The sequence below is a fragment of the Nicotiana tomentosiformis genome, chromosome 2 (genome assembly GCF_000390325.3).
Source record: "Nicotiana tomentosiformis chromosome 2, ASM39032v3, whole genome shotgun sequence".
NCBI classification, from domain to species: Eukaryota; Viridiplantae; Streptophyta; class Magnoliopsida; order Solanales; family Solanaceae; genus Nicotiana; species Nicotiana tomentosiformis.
Window position 1 is genome coordinate 184,875,822 of NC_090813.1, and position 22,818 is coordinate 184,898,639.

Consider the following 22,818-nt stretch of genomic DNA (forward strand, 5'->3'; position numbering starts at 1 on the left):
GGGTACAACATATATCAAGCTGTCATCCTAACGCGTTGTCGAAGACTTTGAGTGCATATTACCAGGAACGGTATGTTAATAGCAAAGGCACATCCCCGTCAAATCTGAAGGATGCCAAGTTTGCAGATTTTAATCAAAATCTTATTTATTGGAGGAGCTGGAAGGTAGGTGAAGTAGCTAAGGCTATGATCAGAGATACTCAGGAAGAGGGGTATGCTTTGTTGGAATCGTATCACCATGTTATGATGTCCTATAATGAAGGAAGTATTGTTGATTTGAAGGTTGATGATAAATTGCATTTTAGATATTTTTTCGTATCTGTTGGAGCTTTCATTAAGGGATTCGCACATATGAGAAAGGTTATTGCTGTTGATAAGACATTTCTGAGTGGCAGATATGGAGGCTGCTTGTTGTCGGTTGTAGCACAAGATACAGAGAATCACATTTTTTCAATTGCGTTCTGTGTAGTCGATAAAGAGTGCGATGATTCTTGGACCTATTTTTTTGAACAGTTGCGGCACATTGTTGACGATAGTGATGAATTATGCATTATCTCTGATCGACATCTATCTATTGGTAATGGCTTCAAAAAAGTTTTTACTGCCTCTCATCATGGTCTTTGCACGCGTCACATTACTGAAAATATGCGCAAGAGGTTTCATTGTGGAATTTTTATTAAGCATTTCTTTTCTGTTGCACAGTCATACAGTACTAAGGAATTCTTTGACCATTTCCAGCAATTGTGTGATAAAAGTAGGGAAGTAGCTAACTACCTCGCGAATGAAATTGGGTTCCAAAAGTAGATTAGAGCCTTCTTTCCAGTAAACCGATACGACGTGTTGACAACAAATATTGCATAACCATTTAACGCAATGCTTAAGGATCAAAGAGACTTCCCAATCACTGGCCTATTCATTCATATTATTTGAAAGTTTTCAGAAAAATTCAAGGAGAGGCGTAATGAAATGAAAAATATTTTGACCCTCTTTGTTCCTTCTCCTGAAAATAAGATTAGGAATAATATGGTTGTCGGCGACGCACTCCGGTGCATCAATTAGAGAATAACCAGTTTAGCGTCGTCGGGCACGACAAGGATGCAGTAGTTAATCTCGATTTGAACACATTTTCTTGTTGTGAGTTTGATTTGAAAAAAAGATACCTTACCCACATGCAATGACAACTCTGAGATTGAGCTTTAGGGATTGGTTCCTCCATTTACGATCACTCCTAACCGTTCTATAAGGTTTCAACATACATGGCTACATATGAAGGAACCATTCACAAAATCCCTATAGAAGAGAAATGGGTAATGCTTGACGAGATTCAATCCACAAAAATACTTTCACCCAATGTCGAGCCTACAAATGGTATAAGGAAGTTTAAGAGATGTCCAAGCATTTTAGAACCTAGTCCACTATGGCAGCAGGAAAAAAGGCAAAAATAAATATTCCATTTGCAAAGAACTTGGCCACAAGAAAACGACTTGTAAAGTATTGTTGCAGCATTCTTGATCTTTTAGCTACTGGTATTGTAATAAAGATAATTAACTCTTTTAATATTCTAGACTTGTTGTTTGTAATCACTTGTTGTTTCTACTAGACTTATTTCTACTATCAACTCCTGCATTGTACATCATAGACTATTGTTTTATGGTCAACCACTAGCATTGTCTATTGCAGACCTATGATCTAGAGGGAGGGAACCCTCATTTATTTTAAGAAGGAGTCATGTGACCAAGTTGTCTCATAGACTACTATTTTATGGTCAACCACCCATATTGTCTATTGTCAACCACTTGTAATCAACCAATATTCTATTGTCATCCCCCATAGATATTTTCAATTTAATTAAGAGTTATTTTCAATTTAACCAAGACTTGTTGCGCCGGTTTAGATAGTCTATTGGCAACCACTGATTTAGGTAGTTAATTTAATGTCTAATGTTAATAAGCACTGATAGCCAATATGAAAAAGACTTGTCTAATTAATTGAAATACATCGAATATGCTGATTCAAAGCATCAATTCGTTTCTCAAAACTCTCAACAGTCACGTCATTTACGAGAAGTCATATGGAAAGGCACTATTTAGTGTCAAATTCTGCCGATAAATACACTAGATCTAATGGAAATATTTATTCATCATTCTTCCAAATAGCCCAATCACTTAACAGATAAATGCCTCCGAGGCCAAGGCCAAGCATGGACGCCATTTTCATCAGAGAATAGGCTCATCCGAAAGATCTAAGAAGACACTGTGAGGCAAGAGAGGAACATTTGTCGTATCGCATGCATGTTGCAGATTCTCCTTCGTAGGGCCGGTGCAAATATTCACCACTATGTTAACCCAGAAAATTTCCCTCCCCGTGATCCTTCTCCCCCTACAGTTTAATTTTTTTTTTCTTTAGTTATTGGAAAAAAATGTATGTTGCTATGAGGGGAGTTATTTAATAAAATATTTAACTTAAGTTTTTGTCTATTCAATTTTCTGCCTTATTTTTTTTATTTTGTTGCCATGTTTTCTATTTTTATGCTTTGGTTGTTTTTTTCTATTTGACAACACTTAAGTGCAAAAAGGCCCCAAAATAAAATAAAAAGGTTCCAATAAACATACAACTCAAAGGATACAAATTTCAGTCTTCCAATTATTTGAATCTCCCGCATAAGAGTAGTTCCTCGATTATTAGTTATTCGTTAGTGTAAAGTATTAATTTAGTTACCTTAAATAAAATAATAATAATAATTTATGAATAACTTAAAGTTGTAAATATCTAATTCAACAAATTTCAAACTTTGAATTGGATAAAATGGATTACTATAACATATCAATTATATCGGTATCAACCTAAGCCTATAATTGATGAAAATAATTTTCATTATATAGTCAATGAATATTATTATAACATAATGTTAAGGAAATGTATACAATTTGAAGACTAATTACCTATTATAATCTATCATAGCATTACTTAATATCAACACATGTTGATATTACAACCCAATATTCCATATATAATATTCATACTTAGAGGCATTACTTGTTGACAATACTTCACTAGACAACACTCTTATACTTAGAGGTCTTGCTTCTTGAGTTGTTACATGTTCTAGAATGACCAACTCTCAATGGTATGAAATACACCGCCATGTATAATAACTTTAAATGTTCCATGATGTTTAAACATTATAAAATAAAATAAAACCAAGGTTGAACGTGGTATAATCCTTATTTTTGTGAATTCTCAACCATTAGTTTACCCTCGATCGCAATAAGAGTTGAGGACGAAACCTCAAGTTGACACTCGCCCATTAAGGAAGTCTATTGATTTGCGCTGAATGTCCAGGGTTGCGGTTCAGGGTTTATAGACTATTAAAGAAGTTTATCAGCGACTAGTGGTTGATGGCAGGCAGCTCGTATTGTTCAGTAAATTAAAATATGTCCACGTGGTCTATCCCTAACCATAGATTTTTTGACCCGTTGAAATTACCCATTTGACCGGCCATGTGATCAACATAAAATTGATCACATTTCAACAATATTTTTTTACCTACTCAAATTAACCCATTTGACCCATTTTAAATTACCCATTTCACTTGCCATCTCAAAACAAAATTGATCGCATTTTAACCCCAATTTTTACTTCCGAAAAATATTACTACTCAAACAATTGAAGGAAAATGAGTCAAGGGCCGAGTGCATCCTTTGAGTCGAGAAAGAATTGTCACTGCGGCATGGTTGCCCGTCAATTTACAGCTACAACTCCGGTGAATGCTGGTCGACGTTTCTCAAAATGTTCCAAACTAAGGTAAGATGAATTTCACATATTCACCTCTTTTTAATTTTAGGGATTTAATTTTATAAATAAATTATTTTTCCCATTTGATTCATTAGGGTAAAAGATGTCAAATTTGGGAATGTAACGATGATATGCTAGATCCAAGGATTGCTGACCTTATTAGTAGTTTGAAGTGTGAAAAGGGCGCTCTTAAGTGTGAAAAGACCGTTCTGCAGATAAAGGTGGTTGAACATGAAAATATATTAGCAATGGATGTTCATGAGGAAGATGATGATGATAGAGGAATTGATCTGGAGGGATGACATATTCCTGTAAATTGTACAGTTTGAAGGATGATTAAGATGAATAAAATGAGGGTCAATAAGTGGGTAATGCTCTTGTGCGTCGTTGTCGAATTTGTGGCAGCTTGGATGATGAAGTAAGAAGGAGAACATTGGTTTGTTGTTGGTAGGAATAATTTAATTAATGTGAGTTTGTTTTGTTGGAAGTATTTTGGATCATGTAATATTGTACTGATATAATGTTAAATTTGTTGAAGTTATTAAACGCGACCTTGAGTCTATTACGCAACCAAGCAACTAGTTTATTGATGGACCCAATGTGTATTACGCAACCTCTGGGTTATGCCTGATATAATGTTATATTTGATCAAGTTATTAGTACTAGATACATTGTCTACTACGCAACCAAGTAGCTAGTTTATTACTAGACACGCTGTCTATTACACAACCAAGCAGCTGCATGTTGTAATACAATAAGGAAGTGATGAGGAAACAAAAATTACGGCATCAACAGTTAATAAGTAGCAAGGTAGTTTCATTACATATAGGTAGATGCAAATATCATAAATTACTACAAGTTCACCCAAAATGAAATTGCCCCATGACCAACACAAATTGAAATTACAATTATAAAACTAAGAAGGGTCCATCATTCCCCTGAAGATATCAACTACAAATCTTTCCTTGAACAACTCCATTCGCTTGTCATTAAGTTGATCCATCGGCGTATCAGTTAGCAGGAAGTCAATAACCTTCACTGCATATGCTCCATTGCTTTCATTATAATAATCAAAGACACAATTAGTTATTAAATAAACCATAAGAATGAGTAAAATATAATGGATGACACATTTAATTTGCCTTTGCTTAATGACTGGCACATTCATAATACGCTCCTAGGACCATTTCTTCGTAAGCACATCTTGACCTAAGTCTGCAAACTCGCCAGTTTTCATCAAAATCCTAGGCATCATAAGTGTGAGGGGTTGTACCAGTTCTTATAGTTTACCATCATCATATAAACTGACATTTCTATCATAAATTCGGATCAAATCCTCTGCCAAGTGAAAAATAACAGGCAAAAAATACTTGTTATCAATTTGCCACACACAGTACAACATCTTAGCCTTGCACCACTCCACAACCCAGGTTTTGGCATACTTCTTTGAGGATATAACATCAAGGGTGTAAGGCACAAGTCTTGACAAGTATCAATTGTCTCACAAAAATTCAAATCCTTTCCCTCTTTAAGCAACCTCCTTGATCTTATCTCATGCAATGCATATGTTATTTCATAATGCAACATCCATAACAATATGACTACGAGCATAAATACGTGGACATTTTATGTTTCGTACACGCATCAGTACCAAAAGTTCCTCCACATTCTAAATATTATAAAAAATTATACGTTATATATGGAGCTACTAAAAAAATAAATACACATAGTGATTAAGGGACTTACAAAAATTAAAACGGATGGGTTAGCACCGCATAACTGCTCGAAAAAACTCCAACCATAGCTGCCAGTCAAGAAGTTTTTGGGAAACTTTTCCTTCTTGTCAAACCATTCACATAATAGTTTCTTATCTTCCTTCGAAACTGGTTTGAGTACATCTACCTTTGGTTTCTTCTTCTTGCTCTGTTTCAACTTCCTCATCTTGCTTGCATAAATTGGAGCATTTCTCATTCTGCTTTGCAATCTTGTAACTATGTACCAATGTGATTCAACTACTTTAGAAAGGCTCTCATTCTGATTTTCAATCTCTCCAAGGATCTTCAACACCTTATCCAGTTTCTCATTTACAATCTTCAACTCTTTGTGCATGTCTGTATCACTTGGCTGAGCATTGCACATCATGCATGGTCCTCATCTACCAATATCAGAAAAACTACCAAGTGGTGAACCAGAAATATTCCTACCCAAAGGGTCATCATTAGCAATGTCAGCGTCATCATTAGTCTCTAAGCTCACTGCACAGGTGGTTTTTAAATGATAGTTACATATTCCAAATCAACCGCCAGCTAGTTGATTATAGGATCCGCTACATCATCGTCGTATGGTACCAAATTCTTCATGAAGTCCCTATCCATCTCACGTAGGATAAGAATAAGGTAAGGGTGCACCTCCTGAAATATAGCATAGATAGAAGTCAATAGACGTGCAATACAAAATACTAGACACGAGGTCTATTATAATCTCCTACTTTGGTTGATTCTAATCTACTGGTGGAGTGTTATTGCACTCCCTATCTTATCATACCAGGGTCATCAACTCTCCACTTAGAGGGATCATGATCAGGGTCAGATGTCACTTTCTTGCTGTGTCATCTCAACATCCTTGGCAGCGACAGCGGTTCGACCTTTGATTTCTCGGCACTATGACCAAATAACGAAATTGCTTCGTACGCCCATGCCTACATTTTTTCATGAACCAAAAAGTATTAATTTCTATTTGTTTTAAATAAAATAATAGTACTCAACTGCAAAGAAATTTTGAGAAGTTTTTTTAATACTTACCATGAATGCCCATGGGAAGCATATAGGGCATAACTAGCCGATTTGGACTTTTTACTAGAGATATTATTTTCCTTCCTCTTGCTCACATATGATTTATACATTGGCAACATGTTCTTCTTCAAGTACTCAATTGTAATCTCAAAATACTCATTGCCCTATGGATATTTCATGAAAACTTCTAGATTGTTAGCCATAGGAATCCACTTCTTATCGACGCGGGCTATGTTATCCCTTGCAAGCAATACTGAATAGACAAACCACATCAATGCAATCTTAAACCTCTATAATGTGTCAAACCTCTTGCACTTCAACTGTTTCAAAAGCAGCTTTGTATCCACCCCTTTACTGCTAGACTGGCAAACTTTGTCGCAAAATACTTGGCCATCATCCATCACTTTATTCATAGCTTCTTTACTGGGTTTGGAACCATAGTTCAATCCAGTCATCATATCAAACTCTTTCAATCCAAAGTGAACAGGTTTGTCTCCGACGAAAAATCACAACTCGCGCTTCTTCGCGTAATAAATTCGGCGAATCCACAGGGAATGAATAAACTGTTCATTGAACTGTGTCCAGTGCTCTGCAAGTTTTGCAAACTGTCCAAAACTACTACTATTAAACTTTTTCATCAATTTAATTGTTCTAAGTTTATCCTTGAACTCATGGAGTACATTGATCCTAGACCTCACACTTATCTTGGCCGGGAAACATCTATGCTTTCTTAGAAAAGTCCTGAATTTGTATTTGGATGCGTCGATCGCCCTTACAAACACATGAATTGACAGAGCATCCTGGTCATCTTCAACTGCTGCATGTGTTTCACTTTCCAGTCCATCTTATCATCTTCAAGTTCTTCATCATCTTCTTCTTCTTCATCATCATCTTCTACTACATCTTCTTCTTGTTCTTCTTCAGCATCTTTATCAACCTCCAGAGCAGCAACATCACCATTTTTATCATCCTTCACACCCAAAGCTTCATCATCACTGTCCTTTTCTTCTTCGACAATTGTTATTTCAGAAATATGTTATTCCATTTGAGTTTGTGCTGCATTTATGTCCAAGTCTTATTACTCCTCCTCATCAACACCCTCTAATGCTAGCCTCCTTGAATTTTTTTTTACTAACAAGTATGTACTCGTCAACTAATCTAGACCTTGATCTTGTTCTTTTTTTTACCGAAAGTCTTTGATGGCTCTTTATTCTTTTTTCTCCTATTACGCTTAAAAATCTCAACATTTCCTTTACTAGGGGAAGCTTTGGAAGTATCAACATTTTATTTTCTAGTAGCAGCTTTTGAAGGCTCAGCAATTGCTTTACTTGGCTATGCTTCTTTTTCTGCATTTCCTTTCTTGTTTGAATGATGTGAAGGCTTTGTCAAAGGAATATGCTTCTTAGCAATTGATTTCCTCCTCATGTTACCTACATGCAAATATGCAATGTCACATTTAATAATTTTAAACTTACAATCAGAATAAGAAAAATAAGCTCAAATTCCAGCAAACATCTATGACCAGAAAATAATCGACCACAGGTTTATCAATAAATATTAGGTCGCCAGTTACGATGAAATTCTGAAATACAGACCACAGAGGTAGTCCAAGAAGTAAATATAACCACCTACGCCATATAAGATATGGTTATACACAACCCAATCGATCTTGAACATGCATATGAACGAATCACTCTACAAAACTAGAAATCAAAAATGTAAGAAACGGAAAAAGAAAAATTAAGGATTTACCAAAATTGACGCGTTCTGAGCTTTAATACAGTGTTTGATGGGTCTATAGAGACGATTATACCCAAAATTGAAGCTTGATTCTTGTCCCTTCCCGCCGAAAATCACGTTGGTCGATGGGGTTGAATGACAGAAAAGAGAGAGCAAAGAGAGTAGAGAGATGAGAGAGCAATTGGGCGAAAAAATGAGAGAGAAATTGTATTTTTCAAATCTTATAGGTGACCCACAAGTTTTTTAAATGTTAAAAGGCCCATCCACCCTAACCCACTCATTTAACCATTTTTCAACCCAAAAGAAATTGAGAAAGAAAATGGAAGGTCACTTGACCAATTTAAGAGTTAAGGAGGTCTTCTTGCCAAATGTTCTCAACTGTCTCTAAAGTTGTCTTGAGTTGTTTATAAGGAAAATGATATCGTATAACCGCTCTTAAAATAATATCAGAAATATATATATTTGTGTGTGTGTACAAAAATATATAAATTTTATACATTTTTATGGATATCAAATGTAAATAACTTCGGCCAGGGGCTAATAATGATTTTTGCCCATGTTTATACTTATTTTAACTTATTTATTTATTTATTACATTGGTGTGTAGACGAACTTGTGGACCTTAGACTACTATACAGTTACCTATTAATTCTCACCAATACAAGTAATATTGTTAATTTTATCCACCAAAATTAAACAAACAGAAAGAAATCACCTGTCATTTTTTATTCTAATATATTAGAACTTTGATCTTTAAATTTTGCATTGATTTCGACTATTGTACTTGAATAATATATCTTCCTAGCAATGCAACACCATCAAGGAATATAGGGTTATAATGGGATCCTTTCACTTTTAGTTAGTTAGATGTCTCCTTTTCTAGCCAGAAAACAAGAAAGCTCTTAGTATTAGATATCAAATGTATAAAGCAAAAGAAAAAAAATAGTATGAGTATGTGACTAGCATCCCAAAATTAAATCAGAATTTAAATCCAATCTTTCATAATCATTCATTTAACTTCATTGACATATTAGATATCACACTTTAGTGTGCGGCAAAGGTGACTATTTTACACTTACATTTCTAATTAGGATTTGGATATTAAGTTTTGTAAAAGGTGTTAATTATTTTTTAAAAAATCAATAAATTTTCCTATATTTGCAATAACTGAATAGTTGTCTTACCTTTTTTGTTTGAAACAACTGTCATCATAAAGTTAAAGGTAAAAAAGTTTCATGAGACGCTCTATTTGATCCCCATTTAACTTGCACCTATTTAAAAAAAAAAAAAATTAATTGATACCCAAAGTACATGTAACTTCATATAAATAACTTCTTCTCTACTTTTTTCATCCTAATCCTTCTACTCCTCCTCCTTTTTCTTAATTGCTATAAAGATAGATGTGACAATGGATTGAAATGATGTTTGTGAGCAGATTTAATTGCGATTTATGGTGTTCTGAGTTGATGTGACGTTCCTTTTTTTTGCTATTGGTTAGAGTTTTTTTTTCCTTTTTTTCTTAGTTGCAAAATGGGTTGTTAGATTTATTATTGTTTTATCAAATCGATGATTGGAGTTTATTCTGTATTATATTTAAAAATTATATTTCAGATTTGAGCTCATCTAAAGTAGATTTAGGCATTGAATAAATAGTTAAAATTCGAATAACAAGTCTCCGTTTCATGGGCAATCTGAACTTTAGACGCAAACGTTTAAGTGCATGCAAAAAATTGGTTGCAGTTCAGATGCATACGTCTTAAATGCTTCTTAAATGTAATTTTTGCATTTATGATTACGCGTGCGTCTTAAGTTCATGCAAAAAGTTAGCTACACTTTATACGTCTTAAGTGCATCTTATATGTAAATTTTGCACTTAAGACATGTGTGTCTGGAGTGCAACCAATTTTTTGATTGCACTTGACACGTAGCATTTGAAGTCACATCATATGACTGTGACTTTCCAAATTCAGACAAAATTTATAACTTCAGTCACATATTGTGCTACTTCAGTCACGTACATTTGAAGTAGTATCTAAAGTGGGTAAAATAATATTTGTTAAAAAAATTAAAACTTATGATACAACTTAAACATTGACCCAAAAATCAAGCATTTGTGGTAAAATTTTCATGCCACTCCCTATTTGTACTATGTTATTTAGTAACTTGTACTCACTTTTGTAAGAAGATTCAACTCTTACCCGATCTGAGAGATCTTCAGGCGTGCCTCCTCCTCCCCCTTTTTCTCATATTCTTCTTTTCCTAAATCCTAGGAGCTAGGAATTAAGAACAACTACATCAGCAAAAAAAACCCTCACTGGAACTCTCTTCTTCTTTATTGATGAAGAAAAGACAGAGAATAACCAGCTGCAACTCTAAGAAATATATATATGAGAATTGGGTATGACTTTAATAGTGACCCAAAAAAATTGGGGAGATCCGAACTTCCTTGTATTTGTGCACTTCCCTCCACCATAAAGTAAGGAATGTCTTCCCTCCGTTGAGGCCCAATTGAATGAAGTTTCTAGTTTCAGTTTTTCAATGCAATTTTTTGGGACAAAAATATTCTGAATTTAAGATTTTTAGTTTAAAATTTTAAAATAAAATAAATACTTGTTAATCTCTAAATAGTATCCATAAGAATGGCTATATGTACACTTGCCCGGGCCAATTGAACATCTGATGGGTCATATTGCACGATCGTTGGGTCATTTAAAATATTATTTTGGGCTCTTTTTCCTGGGCCGTTGTTTACAAATGCTGGTATACCACCAATTAGAGATTCCAATAACCCTTTCGATCTATAAGGAAAAAGGGTTAATTTTGCACATGCACTAATCAAAATAGAAAATTAGACAATTCCCAGTTGTCCTTTTCATCTTTAATGAAGTAACCTTACTGTGTTTTTAATAGGACCTGTTGCCTTTTCTTTCAGAACAGTATAACTCCCAAGTCTACCATGCTCACTAATGCACGAAATGCAAATATCTCTACTGTCTTAATATTTTATTTTTGTGGAAATTACTAGGTTTAGATTTCTACAAGTTATTTGTTGCTCTTTACACATAATATTTTATGTGTGAATCACTAAATTTGGAACAAATAATAGATATGAACCCTTAAATTTAAAAATCTAATGTATTTAATAATTTAAAAATTAAAGAAAGAATCCCTAGAATTTAATTACCGAGTTAAATATCATTTTGGAATTAAAAAAAAAATGGTTTTAAATTCACCGTCCTAAACCCAAATTGACTTACAAGGCAATTCGTGACAATAGGACGACAATATTTGTCAAAACAATTGCGTACAACTAATTGTATTCAAATGATATTGACATAACTATGAAGACCCGAATCATATTTGTCATGAAAAAGACGAATTGTGAAAATAGAACGACACTATTTGTGAAAAAAAATAAAATTGCTTAATATGTCTACGTGTATTAAATTGATATTGACAGTAGTATATGAAGACACGAATCATATTTATGAAATATTCAAATGTATATTTAGAGGCAAACACAAAAAACATGATAAGTATCATTCCAGCTATACTCTTCCCCACCCTTCATTTTCATATGATCTCCTATTACCTAAACAATATGTATTGCTTTCACATCCTACAGCTATTCATTTTTAGATTTTTATGCACCTACCTTTTTTGATATACGATCACTCCGGAGTCGGAGCTAGTATTTAAAATGAGTTCGAGATTCAAATCTTCTTTTATGTTACTTGATTTTAAATTAATAATTTATACGTATTTAATAATTTTTTTTAAAAAAATTGTACGAGTTAGAGTTTGACCCAATACGTAACATAAAATATGACGGTGCTACTTATTTCTAAGTTTCAACATTTCAAATCAGGTCCATTTCTTACCATCATGTGCGCTCCATTTATAACTATCAGCAGAATTAATTATAATGTGGGAGGTTCTATCATCAGTTTTTATATATTACTATCGTATAATAGGTTGTAAGTTAGATTTCTGTTTATTAAAAAATTTAAATGAAAATAAAATTGATTTTTAAATGTTTTCCTTAAAAAAACAATCATCCAATTTTCTACCAAAAGAAATAGTATGAAACAATTTACTCTATTATCTTTCTATAAAGTTACTGGTAGGAAAAATAGGTGGCAGAGCATGCAAAGCTTCGTGGGTGGTGGAGTGAGGGGTTAGATTAGAATAAGCAAAAGGTTAAAAACACTCGAAATATAAAATTTATCGACACATGATGTTTATGTCAATTACATTAATTTATTATAATTAACTGATAAATTACAACGAAAGTATTTAATTAGTTATGGTTAGCAATAAAAGTGTATAAAATATGACATATATTGTATACTTATTGTATGATGTAAATACTAAGTGTAAATAAAATTTTCCCGAAAATTATCTCATTAATCTAATCCTATGATCTAAAGGAAATTCAAATTACTACTATATATAAGTTGACCATGTAAAGAGTTTTGTAGTCCTTAGTTACATTGTAACTGTCTTGTTAGCTTGCCAATCAAAAGGGTTTGCCCTTCCTAATATGTCCTTGTATTTGCTATTTATTACTTCATATACTAAAGTATGTTTCCAATAAATCAAGATACTTTCAAACCCTTTTTGGTAATACATAGCTGCTTAACCTAACTTTTTGCAGGTGAAGTATGTACCATAAGTTTTTTGCCCCTACTTTATTTCTTTTTTTGCTTAGGTTCCTATATTTAATTTGGTAGATATATTAAACTTGAGCCCTTCAAAAATGCTTGAAAAGTTGTGAATGATGATGAATAATTATGCACAAAAATAAATCTAAAATGTTGATAACAATAACCTTGAAGAACTCATTTGATATTGGGAGAGTGCTTTATCCATCAAATTTACATAGTAATTCTAAAGTTATAATTAAATTTCTCTTCGATCTTATTTTTAATAGAAAAATTATTTTAAAAATATAAATTTAGATTTAGTGATTTAACACAATTATACAATAGAAAATAAATTTCATTTTTAAAAAAAATTAATAGATTAGAATCTTGAAAATAAAATTAAAAAAAATTAAATTTTATCCAATTTACTTAATTAAGTGGGGATAGAACAGAGGAAAAGGGAGAAGTGCTTAGCAAGTGATCAACTGGTAATCTCACATTTATTAAATACGGCTGATGGTTACATGATATTGAAACAAAGATATATTTTTTTTTCTTAAAATTATTTAATTTGTCTGAAATCATATAATCCTTAATTGGCTGGGTAGCAGAATTTTCTTTTAAAAACAAAGCATTAATGAGTTAATGACAAATTAAGTTATTTCCTGGATTTTGTTTTAATGAATTTGGGTCTTTCTGAATTTCATCTAAACCTAGACTTTAATCACCATATTGTTTCTAGCATAAACTATGGTCATATGAAATTATGAGTAGTTAATCAATAAATACCAAATATCTTCTTTTTTTCTACCTCTAATTAGAAATCGTATGCTCACAAATTCATAAAATATTAAAATATCTTCTTTAATATATGATTATAGTCCATTTGGAATCAAGTTACCTTTGTCCCTTTGATATATTTACTTATTCCTTAGCACACTTGCTTTCTTATAAATATTTTTTTAAATAAATTATCTAATAATATGATCAGAAAACATAAATAATGAATAATAAATAGTTAAGAAGCGATGATTTAAAAAAAATTGTGCCTAAAAATGTAACATAAATAATAATAATAATAATAATAATAATAATAAGTAAAAACATTATGATGAACTTTATTGCCTTGATCTTGGGCCCGAGCTCAGCACGGGTTGCAGGACTAGTATAATAATAGGAGACTAGGAGTAACATGATGTTTTGTTCCCCAAATCAAACCCCAAAATTCATAAACCAAAAGGTCCTTAATTACAATTCACGCCTACTTTTAGGGCGGATTCAAAATTTAAACTAAAATAATTAAGATTTATAATTTTATCGTATCTCATTTAATTTAATAATAATTTTTTGGTGATATGTAAGGGCAGGAGTGAAAACCATGGATTCAAATAAATAGCCTCTGTACTGGATACACTCTTGCCTGCTCCCTATATGTACTGTTTATCAAACGACAAAGTGACAAAAAACAAAAAAGTAAAGTACTCACACATTGAAGAAAAAGATGTGAGAATCTTGCTGCCTTCAATAAGATGTTCCGGAATTGAGCCTTTGAGAATAAAAAAAAAATTGATAGAAAAAAAACGTTTTCCCTTTAATTGGTCTTACACTGTACAAACTTAAATTAGTTAGGGACTCGAAACGGATACCACCGCTCGTGTTGCAGACATAAGTTGATTAACAGAAGCACCATGTTAGAAGAAAGTGAATGTTTAAAAAAAATATCAACATATTTCTCATATAAGAAGAAATTGACTGTTTGACCTTTTTTTAAGTTTCTTTTTCAAAAATATATTTTCTTACGTTTAATAGGTTTTTGTAGTGGCACTTTCTCATAATTGACAAAGATTATGAATTCCAGCATCATCACCCAACTCAACGAAAACAGTTTCACGTGTCTAATTCAAGGGAAAAAAGTTATACATGCACTGATGCACACCAAGAATCTTTCGCAACAAAACTTATAATTTAGTATATGAATTCTCACTTATTATACTTTTCTATTTAAAGTAAAAATCTTCTATTTTTATAAAATGAGAAAAACATATATTTTCTCACACTTGTTCTTTATTTTTCATTAAAGGGGAGTTTTGGTGTAACAAAAAATTAATGAAAAGTGATAAAAAAGTCACTAATCCAAGCTATAAAAATAGCCTTCATAAAAATACAAGGTATGACTATGTAGGTCCTAATATTATTGGGCCTTTCCTCTTATTTTTATGTATAGCGGGAGGTTATTGCACTAAGTGATCGTTTTGTAGGAAGTATTAGCGAAAATAATGTATGTATTAACTTTGTTATTACTAATCCCTTGCTTGTTAGTAATATTGTTCAACATATGTATAACTAATACAAATATTAGCAAATCAGGGCATTAGCAATACCATAATTTTTAATATATAATTAAATATGTATAATGATAAAACTGTCATTTCAAAACCTTTAATACACTAAATCAAACAGTTGATAGAAATAATCATAACATAACTAATTTTATTATTACTAATCCCAACATTATTAATATTATATTCAGTACTATTCATATACATCCGACTTCCCACCAAACTATAACCTTGTTCTTCGCTCTTTAATTATTTTCCATATTTTTTTTCTCTTCTTTCCAAGCAAAGGTGATGTCTCATTTTCCTTGTATTCCCATTTACCTTTGTTCATGCACATATTTCATGATTAAATGTAGTAAACGCAAAATTTTGGTCTTTTATGCTTATCCAACCGCAGCTTCCACTAGTCTGCCGGTCCACGCTCCCTTAAAAGTCACTGTTTTCTTACGTCATTTTCGCCCCACTCGTACTTATCGCTCAATTTTCATGCATATCAAGCTGCATATCTTATCGGGTCCCTTAGCGGCCCACTCGCTAACACTTGCACGTTAATTACACTCTCCATTGTGCCAGCTCATCTTCCACGCAGAATCCTACGCGTGTATGCAGATATTTTCATTGTCCAGGGTGAAATTACGACTATATCCTCTACTGTGTCTATAGGAGTAGGTCAGAACTTACTATGTCAAATTTTAGAACGTTTTGTTTTTCAAAATTTTAACTCATATCACTCATAAAACTTCAAAAATAACTCAAAATTATATTTATATCCCAATACAACTCTAGTTTTCAAATACCATTTTCACTTGAATATTTTTTTTACTTTTTTTTGAAATTTTACAATTCTTATGTTCAAACACCCACTTAATTTATGAATATATTTAGAGTTAAGTTGAAAAATAATATTTGAAATTTATAATTAAACTTACTAATTTTGACGGACAAATACATTTTTGAAAAAAAAAACGAAAAAAGAAAAAAAAATCTATGGATAAGTCCTTAGTCTAATGACATACACTTACTGCAGATCATTTTAGACATAGTTTAAATTATTCCATTTTGAAGCTTGCGTCAATTTGAACTTCAAATGAAGCCCAAAATGAAACACAACAAATTCATCAAAATAGTGGTGTTTTGATTTACTTAAGATAGTCATGATAATGAAAAACATTTAAAAAAAATTGATTTGGTAATTAATAAACAACAAGCAATGGAAAACGATTTTGAATTTGGCAATTTTGATTAATGATTATGAGCTGGTATTTAACTCAAATGATTCAGGTAGCTTGATCCAAGCGAACATTAAACAGATTATAACTCAAATTTATTGATTGTCTGTCCAAATATAACCCTATTAAACATATGGCACTACTAATTGATCACCACGAGTTGTGATGTGATATACATGGTACCTGTAAAAATAATTCTAAGAGCGTTTCACCCTTAATCAGCCTTACGAAATGTGATTTCAGATTAGTCGTGACCCTGAACAAACTAAGGGATTGTTTGGTAAGATGTATTAGAGAAATTAAATATTTTGATATTATTAATCTCTTATTTGATATATTTTTTTAATATATATATTACTAATGCAAGCATTAGTTATACAACATATTTGGTATTATCTTATATATAACTAATACATAAGAAATTATGGTATTAACAATACCAAAGATAATAATGCATGCACTAGCATAGTTAAGGATAAAATTATCCTTAAAGTCCCTTAAAACTAAGAATATGAAGAGTATTTTTGTAAACAATTAATTTTCTTAAAAATTATATAATATATTTTAATTTTTAATATACCACACCAAACAGTGTATAAAAAATAATCTCTGCATAACTAATATTTGCATCACTAACAAATATATTATTAATCCCTAAATTACTAATACACCTTATTCAGCACTATTACTACATCCCTGTCAAACGACCCCTAAGTGGGAAAGCAAAACAAAAAAAAGACTAAAACTGTACTACTAGCTCTGGTGTACTTCACCACATGGGAAAAATACCTCAACTTGAAGGGACCCACATAATGACCACCAATAATTGATAATTCTCCTAATCTTTCTGTACTCCTGCTGGCAACACTTGCCTCTAAGCTTCTCCTTTGTTCCTCATTTCATCTTCTTATTCTCCTCCACCATCATTTTCCTCTTTTTTTCTTCTTGTTAAAATCCCACTTTTTAAACAACCCCAAAACCTTAATTTTCTCAAACCCCAAAACTCTTTTTTCCCCTATGCACTAACACCAAGATGTTGTTTTATCATAATCTTGAAAAATCCTTTGTGATATTCACTTTTCTTTTATTTTCTATATTGGTTTTAGCCACAGCAGAATCATCAATATATGAAGTACTTAAATCCCATGGCTTACCAGAGGGATTACTACCAAAGGGTGTGAGGAATTTTACATTAGACAACTCTGGCAATTTTGTTGTCCATTTAGATCAAGCTTGTAATGCAGTATTTGATAAAAAAGAGAATGAATTACACTATGAAAGGAATGTATCAGGAAGAGTTAGTGATGGTCAGATCGATTCAGTTTCTGGGATTTCAGCTAAGGATTTGTTTTTATGGTTTCAAGTGAAAAGAATCTATGTATCAGCTTCAAGTTCTGGGGTTATTTACTTTGATGTTGGTGTTGTCTCTAAGCAGTTTTCATTGTCTGCATTTGATAGTCCAAAGGAATGTACTGCTGTTCAACTTACAGATCTTGAAGCTAAGGTAAGAACTTGCCGGCACCTGGTGTTTACACTAATCAAACCAAATATATACATGACACGTGTCTAAGGTCTTAACTTTTTCTTGATTGGTTTGCTTTTACTAGTATTGTTTTTTTTGTTTAATCATTCAGTATTCGGAATCCACTTGTATGGATTGACTGTTTGCTTCTCAAGATTCTATGATTAAGAGGGAGAAATTATTGAATACTATTGAAATCAGAATGGAGTAAAGTGGTCAATGAGAATTCATATAGTTAATCCCAACTTGTTTGGGACTGAGGCGTGCTTGTTGTTGTATTCGATATTTAGAATCCATTATCCTGACTAATTTAGATTCACGTCGTGCACTCCCTGCCGGGAGTTCATGAATTGACTATTTGTTTCTTAAGATTCTAATATTAAGAGGGAGAAGTTATTGAGTACTATTATAATCAAAATGGAGTAACGTGGTCAATGAGAATTCATATAGCTGATCCCAACTTGTTTGGGACTGAGGCGTACTTGTTGTTGTTGTATTCGATATTTAGTATCCACTATCTTGACTAATATGGATTTGCATTGTGTATTCCCTGCTCGGAGTTCATGAATTGACTATTTGTGTCTCATGACTCTATGGCTAAGAGGGAGAAATTATTGAGTACTATTAAAATTAGAATGGTCTAAATAGAGCAGAATGAATTTAGGTGTAGTAGTAGTTATTTACAAGATTTGAACTTTAGTTCTTGACAGCAATCCAATTACCAATTGGATGGTTAATCAAATATTGGTGATTTCAGTTCTGCTCTAAATCTGTATGGTTTTCTGATATGGTTTTTCGGGTTTCTGTCCATTTGTTGATTAAATCTGAAAAATTCATGTTAAGCATAGTTAGTACTATATTTGGAACAAGCTGCAGGCAGAATGTTCCAAAATTTGTCTTTTTTGGGGTTCTATTTGAGTGCTATATAGAGAGATTTCAAGAATTTATAATTCTTTGTTTTTGTCAGCATTGTGTTTAAAGTACAGCCAAACCTTTCTATAACAGCTGTATTTGTTCCGGATTTTTTTGGCTGTTATAGCAAAGTGCTGTTATAGAAAATATATATTACTACATAGCATGAAAATTGGTTCCATATAAAATTTGGTTTTTATAATGAATGCTGTTATAGAGAGGTCTGACGGTAGTACAAGATTAGCACATCAAGTTCCATTTTTGATTTGATAAGCTTGTACTGATTTCCTTGTGTTTATTTGTGAGCAGAGTCTATCCAGTAAGATTAAGTACAAACTTGATCAGGGGAATATTGGGAATGCTGTTTTGTAGAATATGCAGGTTCAAAAGTTGGTACAAAATTGCACATAGCTCAATCAAAGGTGTGGTTGTCTTGTCATTCCTTGTATTGTAAATGTCTGCAGAGAGTCAAGTCTGGTTTTAGCAGGTCTCATTTGCTTGGAACAGATTGTGCTCTATGCTGGTTTGCATTTTCTTGTACAGTGCAGACAGAAGTGAATTCAGAATTTAGAGTCAGCGAGTAAGAGCGATATCTTATTAGAAATTGGAAGCTAAGATGGTAAGCAAGAGAGTGATGTCAAGGGCATCTTACAGTACTTGGAGTTTGGGGTATAGGGATAAAGGGCATCGTCAGCTCTAAATGTGAAATTCTCAGTAAAGGTTTGTTTCTTTGTTGGATTATTCATTTATGGATATAGTCATAAATAATGGTTATTAGAACAATTCACTTTTTTGTAGTTGGAGACAGAGAATATGAAATAATGAAATAAATTTGCCATTTCTTTCGTATACTATATTTTCTTCTCTGTAGTGTTGTAGTTATTTTGCTATGAAATAATACTTGCATAGGTTAGAGCTATTTACGTCACACCCCTAGGGTGCGATCTTTTTTTTAACTTTGGATGAATGCAAGATACCTTGTGCACCGGGTTGCACTATATTTTCTTCTGTGTACTGTTGAGTGCTAGTATGTATTAATTTGCTATGAATAGGGGTTGAGCACTATAGTGATTTTGCTACGAATAGGGGTTGAGTGCTAGTATGTATTAACTTGTAGTCTTGTACCATTCTAAAGTTGGTGGAACTAAAAGGACGTGAATCATAGAAATTAGATATTTTTAATACTATAGGTAAATTTAATCAAGATGTGAGAAAAAAGTTTTGCTGGTTAAGCCAGATGGATAAAGAGCAAGTTCTGGCTTGCAGTGCAGAAAGGGTGGTCCAAAGCAAATAGGTTGATTTCTTCTTCTTTTCTTTGTAAAAATGGTGTTATATATTATTCCATTCGCTACCTCCTATTAGTACATATTTCCAATAATTATGAAAGGCTTAGGCAAATGAAAACGAATCGACACCTAGCCTAAATGTTTAAATGTACAAATAGGTTGATTTCTTCTTTTTTCTTTTAAGAAATTGTGGTATTTGAGTTTTGTATCTTGATTTCCTCTACTTGTGAACCCTTATCTTTTTTAATTTTATCCTAATTCATTGACAGCTAGCCTAAACCTTTAAATGTACAAATAGGTTGATTTCTTTGCAAGAGAAGACAAAGTTTCATGCTCTCTCTCACACACAAAAACAGAATATGAAAAGACCACAGAGATGTCTTGTCTTTTTTAGTGGAATGAGGCAAATATTGGAATCTGTATAATTGGTTATGGCTAAAGGATTTTTATAGGGTGTAGGATGTGCAAGTTAAAAAAGCAATTTTGTCTTTTGCTGTTTTTTTAATTAAAAGGTCTTTAATTTGCCAGAGTGGTTTTCCACTTCCATTAGTATCTTTTGTTTGTGAAAAGTTGCTATGGCAACAGCAAAATGAGCACAAGAGTGGTTTTTTTGTTTATTTATTTTTTCTTTCAAAAATGTGTTTGTTCATGAAATTTTATAAGTTTTTGACAATGATTTTTTTTTTTTACCTCACAAAACTATAACTTATTTTCAAGTGAAATTCATGTCCAAACATAATTTTAAATTCTAAATATCATTTTTCTAGTTAATTCCAAATACTACCTTTTTCAAAAATTATATTTTTTATGTCCAACCGCCTACTAAGTAATTTTTTTTATTTGTCTGAGTTTTGATAGACAAATTTAACACGGGCGGAGCCACAAACCTGCATACAGATTCGGCAAAACCCTATAACTTTAATCCAAATTCTATATGAAATTCATTTTATATGTAAATAATTTACCTAGAACAGCAGCATATTGCCTTTTTTAAAATATAAAACTCATTAACTTAAAATTCTAGCCCCGTCGTCCCTGTTATCAATATATGTGTTGTTGAAAAATAGTAAATGGTGGCACGTACACTACAGTTATTAAAAAAAGTTGTTGGGGGCCAAACAGAAAAATGAGCACCAGCTTTTCTAACACACAAGAAGCCATGTTTTTGTTGGTATTATACCAGACTGGCTTTTGTGCATTGCTTTGGATTGTGCTGCCCTTATTGACAACAAAAATAACAATCAGAGGGGCAGGAAGTGATAAAAAAAAGGATCTGAAGTCAATGACTTCTCCACTATGTTTCTAGCTGATTTTTTTTCTTTCTAAATTCTATAGATGAGGACTTCTAGACATCATTCAATTACACAATGGAACAATCGACAGGTCAAGTGGAATTCAATTCATGATATAATTTACAGACAGTATCGTTGTGGTAATCTCAGGTATATTGAAACTCGATTGAGAGATGGTAGATTCATATTGATGTTGTGTAAGTCACATACGCACTTGTCGTGCAAGCTTAAACACTTTGAGATACACATATGAAGTGTGGTCAGATGATAAATAAACTGAGTGAAAATCACGAGAGATTATGGTTCAAATTCTAACAAAGTCAAAATATGTTTTTATAATTTTCTCCTATTCGCCTAAAACTTGATGGACAAAGGTATTCAGCCCAAGAATGAGGCAATAAATATTTGGCGAAGTAAGATGTGAGCACGTGGATACGTACAACATCATCATCATAATAATAATAATAAATTAGTAGTTGATACGTTATATACCACGTAGATTTTATGTCTGTATGTGAGGAAATCACATGGAAGAAGGGCTAGGCTGTTAGCAACTCAGGTGGAAAATGGAAAAGGAATATTATAAGAAGCCCCATATATATCACTACTATTGACTCTTTGGCCACTGCTACCTATTGGATTTTTGCTGGTTATTAAAGAAAAGAACAAACCTCACTTGTTGTTTGTCCTTTTTGTTTTCTGTCTCTAAAGCTTCTCTCTATTCAACACTGACAACAATGATATTTAATCTCAGAATTTAAAGTTTATGGTTTTTTATAGCAATTTTAATTTAATACTTTATCCGTTCCAATTTATGTGAATTCGTTTGATTGGATACGGAGTTTAAGAAAAAATGAAGACTTTTGAAATTTATGGTCCTAAACAAGTCAAAAAAGGGCCCCAGAGTATTTGTGTGGTTATAAAAGTTTCTTATTAAGGGTAAATTTATAAGTTTAAACTAAATTGTTTTCAAATTTAGAAAATGGTCATTCTTTTTGAAACGGACCAAAGGAAATAGGTTCACATAAATTGGAACGGAATGAGTATATATATATATATTAATAATTGAGGTCACAATCAAATATTTAAAGATATTTAATAAATTTTTAATACATATATAAAATCTAAACAAAACTTATTGAGTTCACCTAAACTTATTCTAATTTCACCTATTTTTTGCTATTCCTCTTTCCTTATATAGACTCTACCTCTCATTTTCCTTCTCTCGATCCACATGTTGAGGATTAAGACTGTCTATTCTAGTAG

General features: G+C 32.3%; 1 protein-coding gene and 1 long non-coding RNA gene across 2 annotated transcripts; one reads left to right on the forward strand and one right to left on the reverse strand.

The window, feature by feature from the left end:
• Positions 1-7,780: 7,780 nt before the first annotated feature.
• LOC117278637 (uncharacterized) lies at positions 7,781-10,707 on the reverse strand. The gene is made up of 2 exons (XR_004508989.2): positions 10,525-10,707; positions 7,781-8,016 (listed from the first exon to the last, which is right to left on the reverse strand). It is a non-coding gene; the product is annotated as an uncharacterized lncRNA (long non-coding RNA).
• A 6,684-nt stretch (positions 10,708-17,391) lies between these two features.
• On the forward strand, positions 17,392-19,823 carry LOC104103900 (uncharacterized). Its single transcript, XM_009611854.4, has 2 exons — positions 17,392-18,044; positions 19,284-19,823. The coding sequence occupies exons 1-2, from the start codon at positions 17,574-17,576 to the stop codon at positions 19,344-19,346; spliced, it is 534 nt and encodes a 177-aa protein (XP_009610149.1). The 5' UTR covers positions 17,392-17,573; the 3' UTR covers positions 19,347-19,823.
• The last annotated feature ends 2,995 nt before the right edge of the window (positions 19,824-22,818 follow it).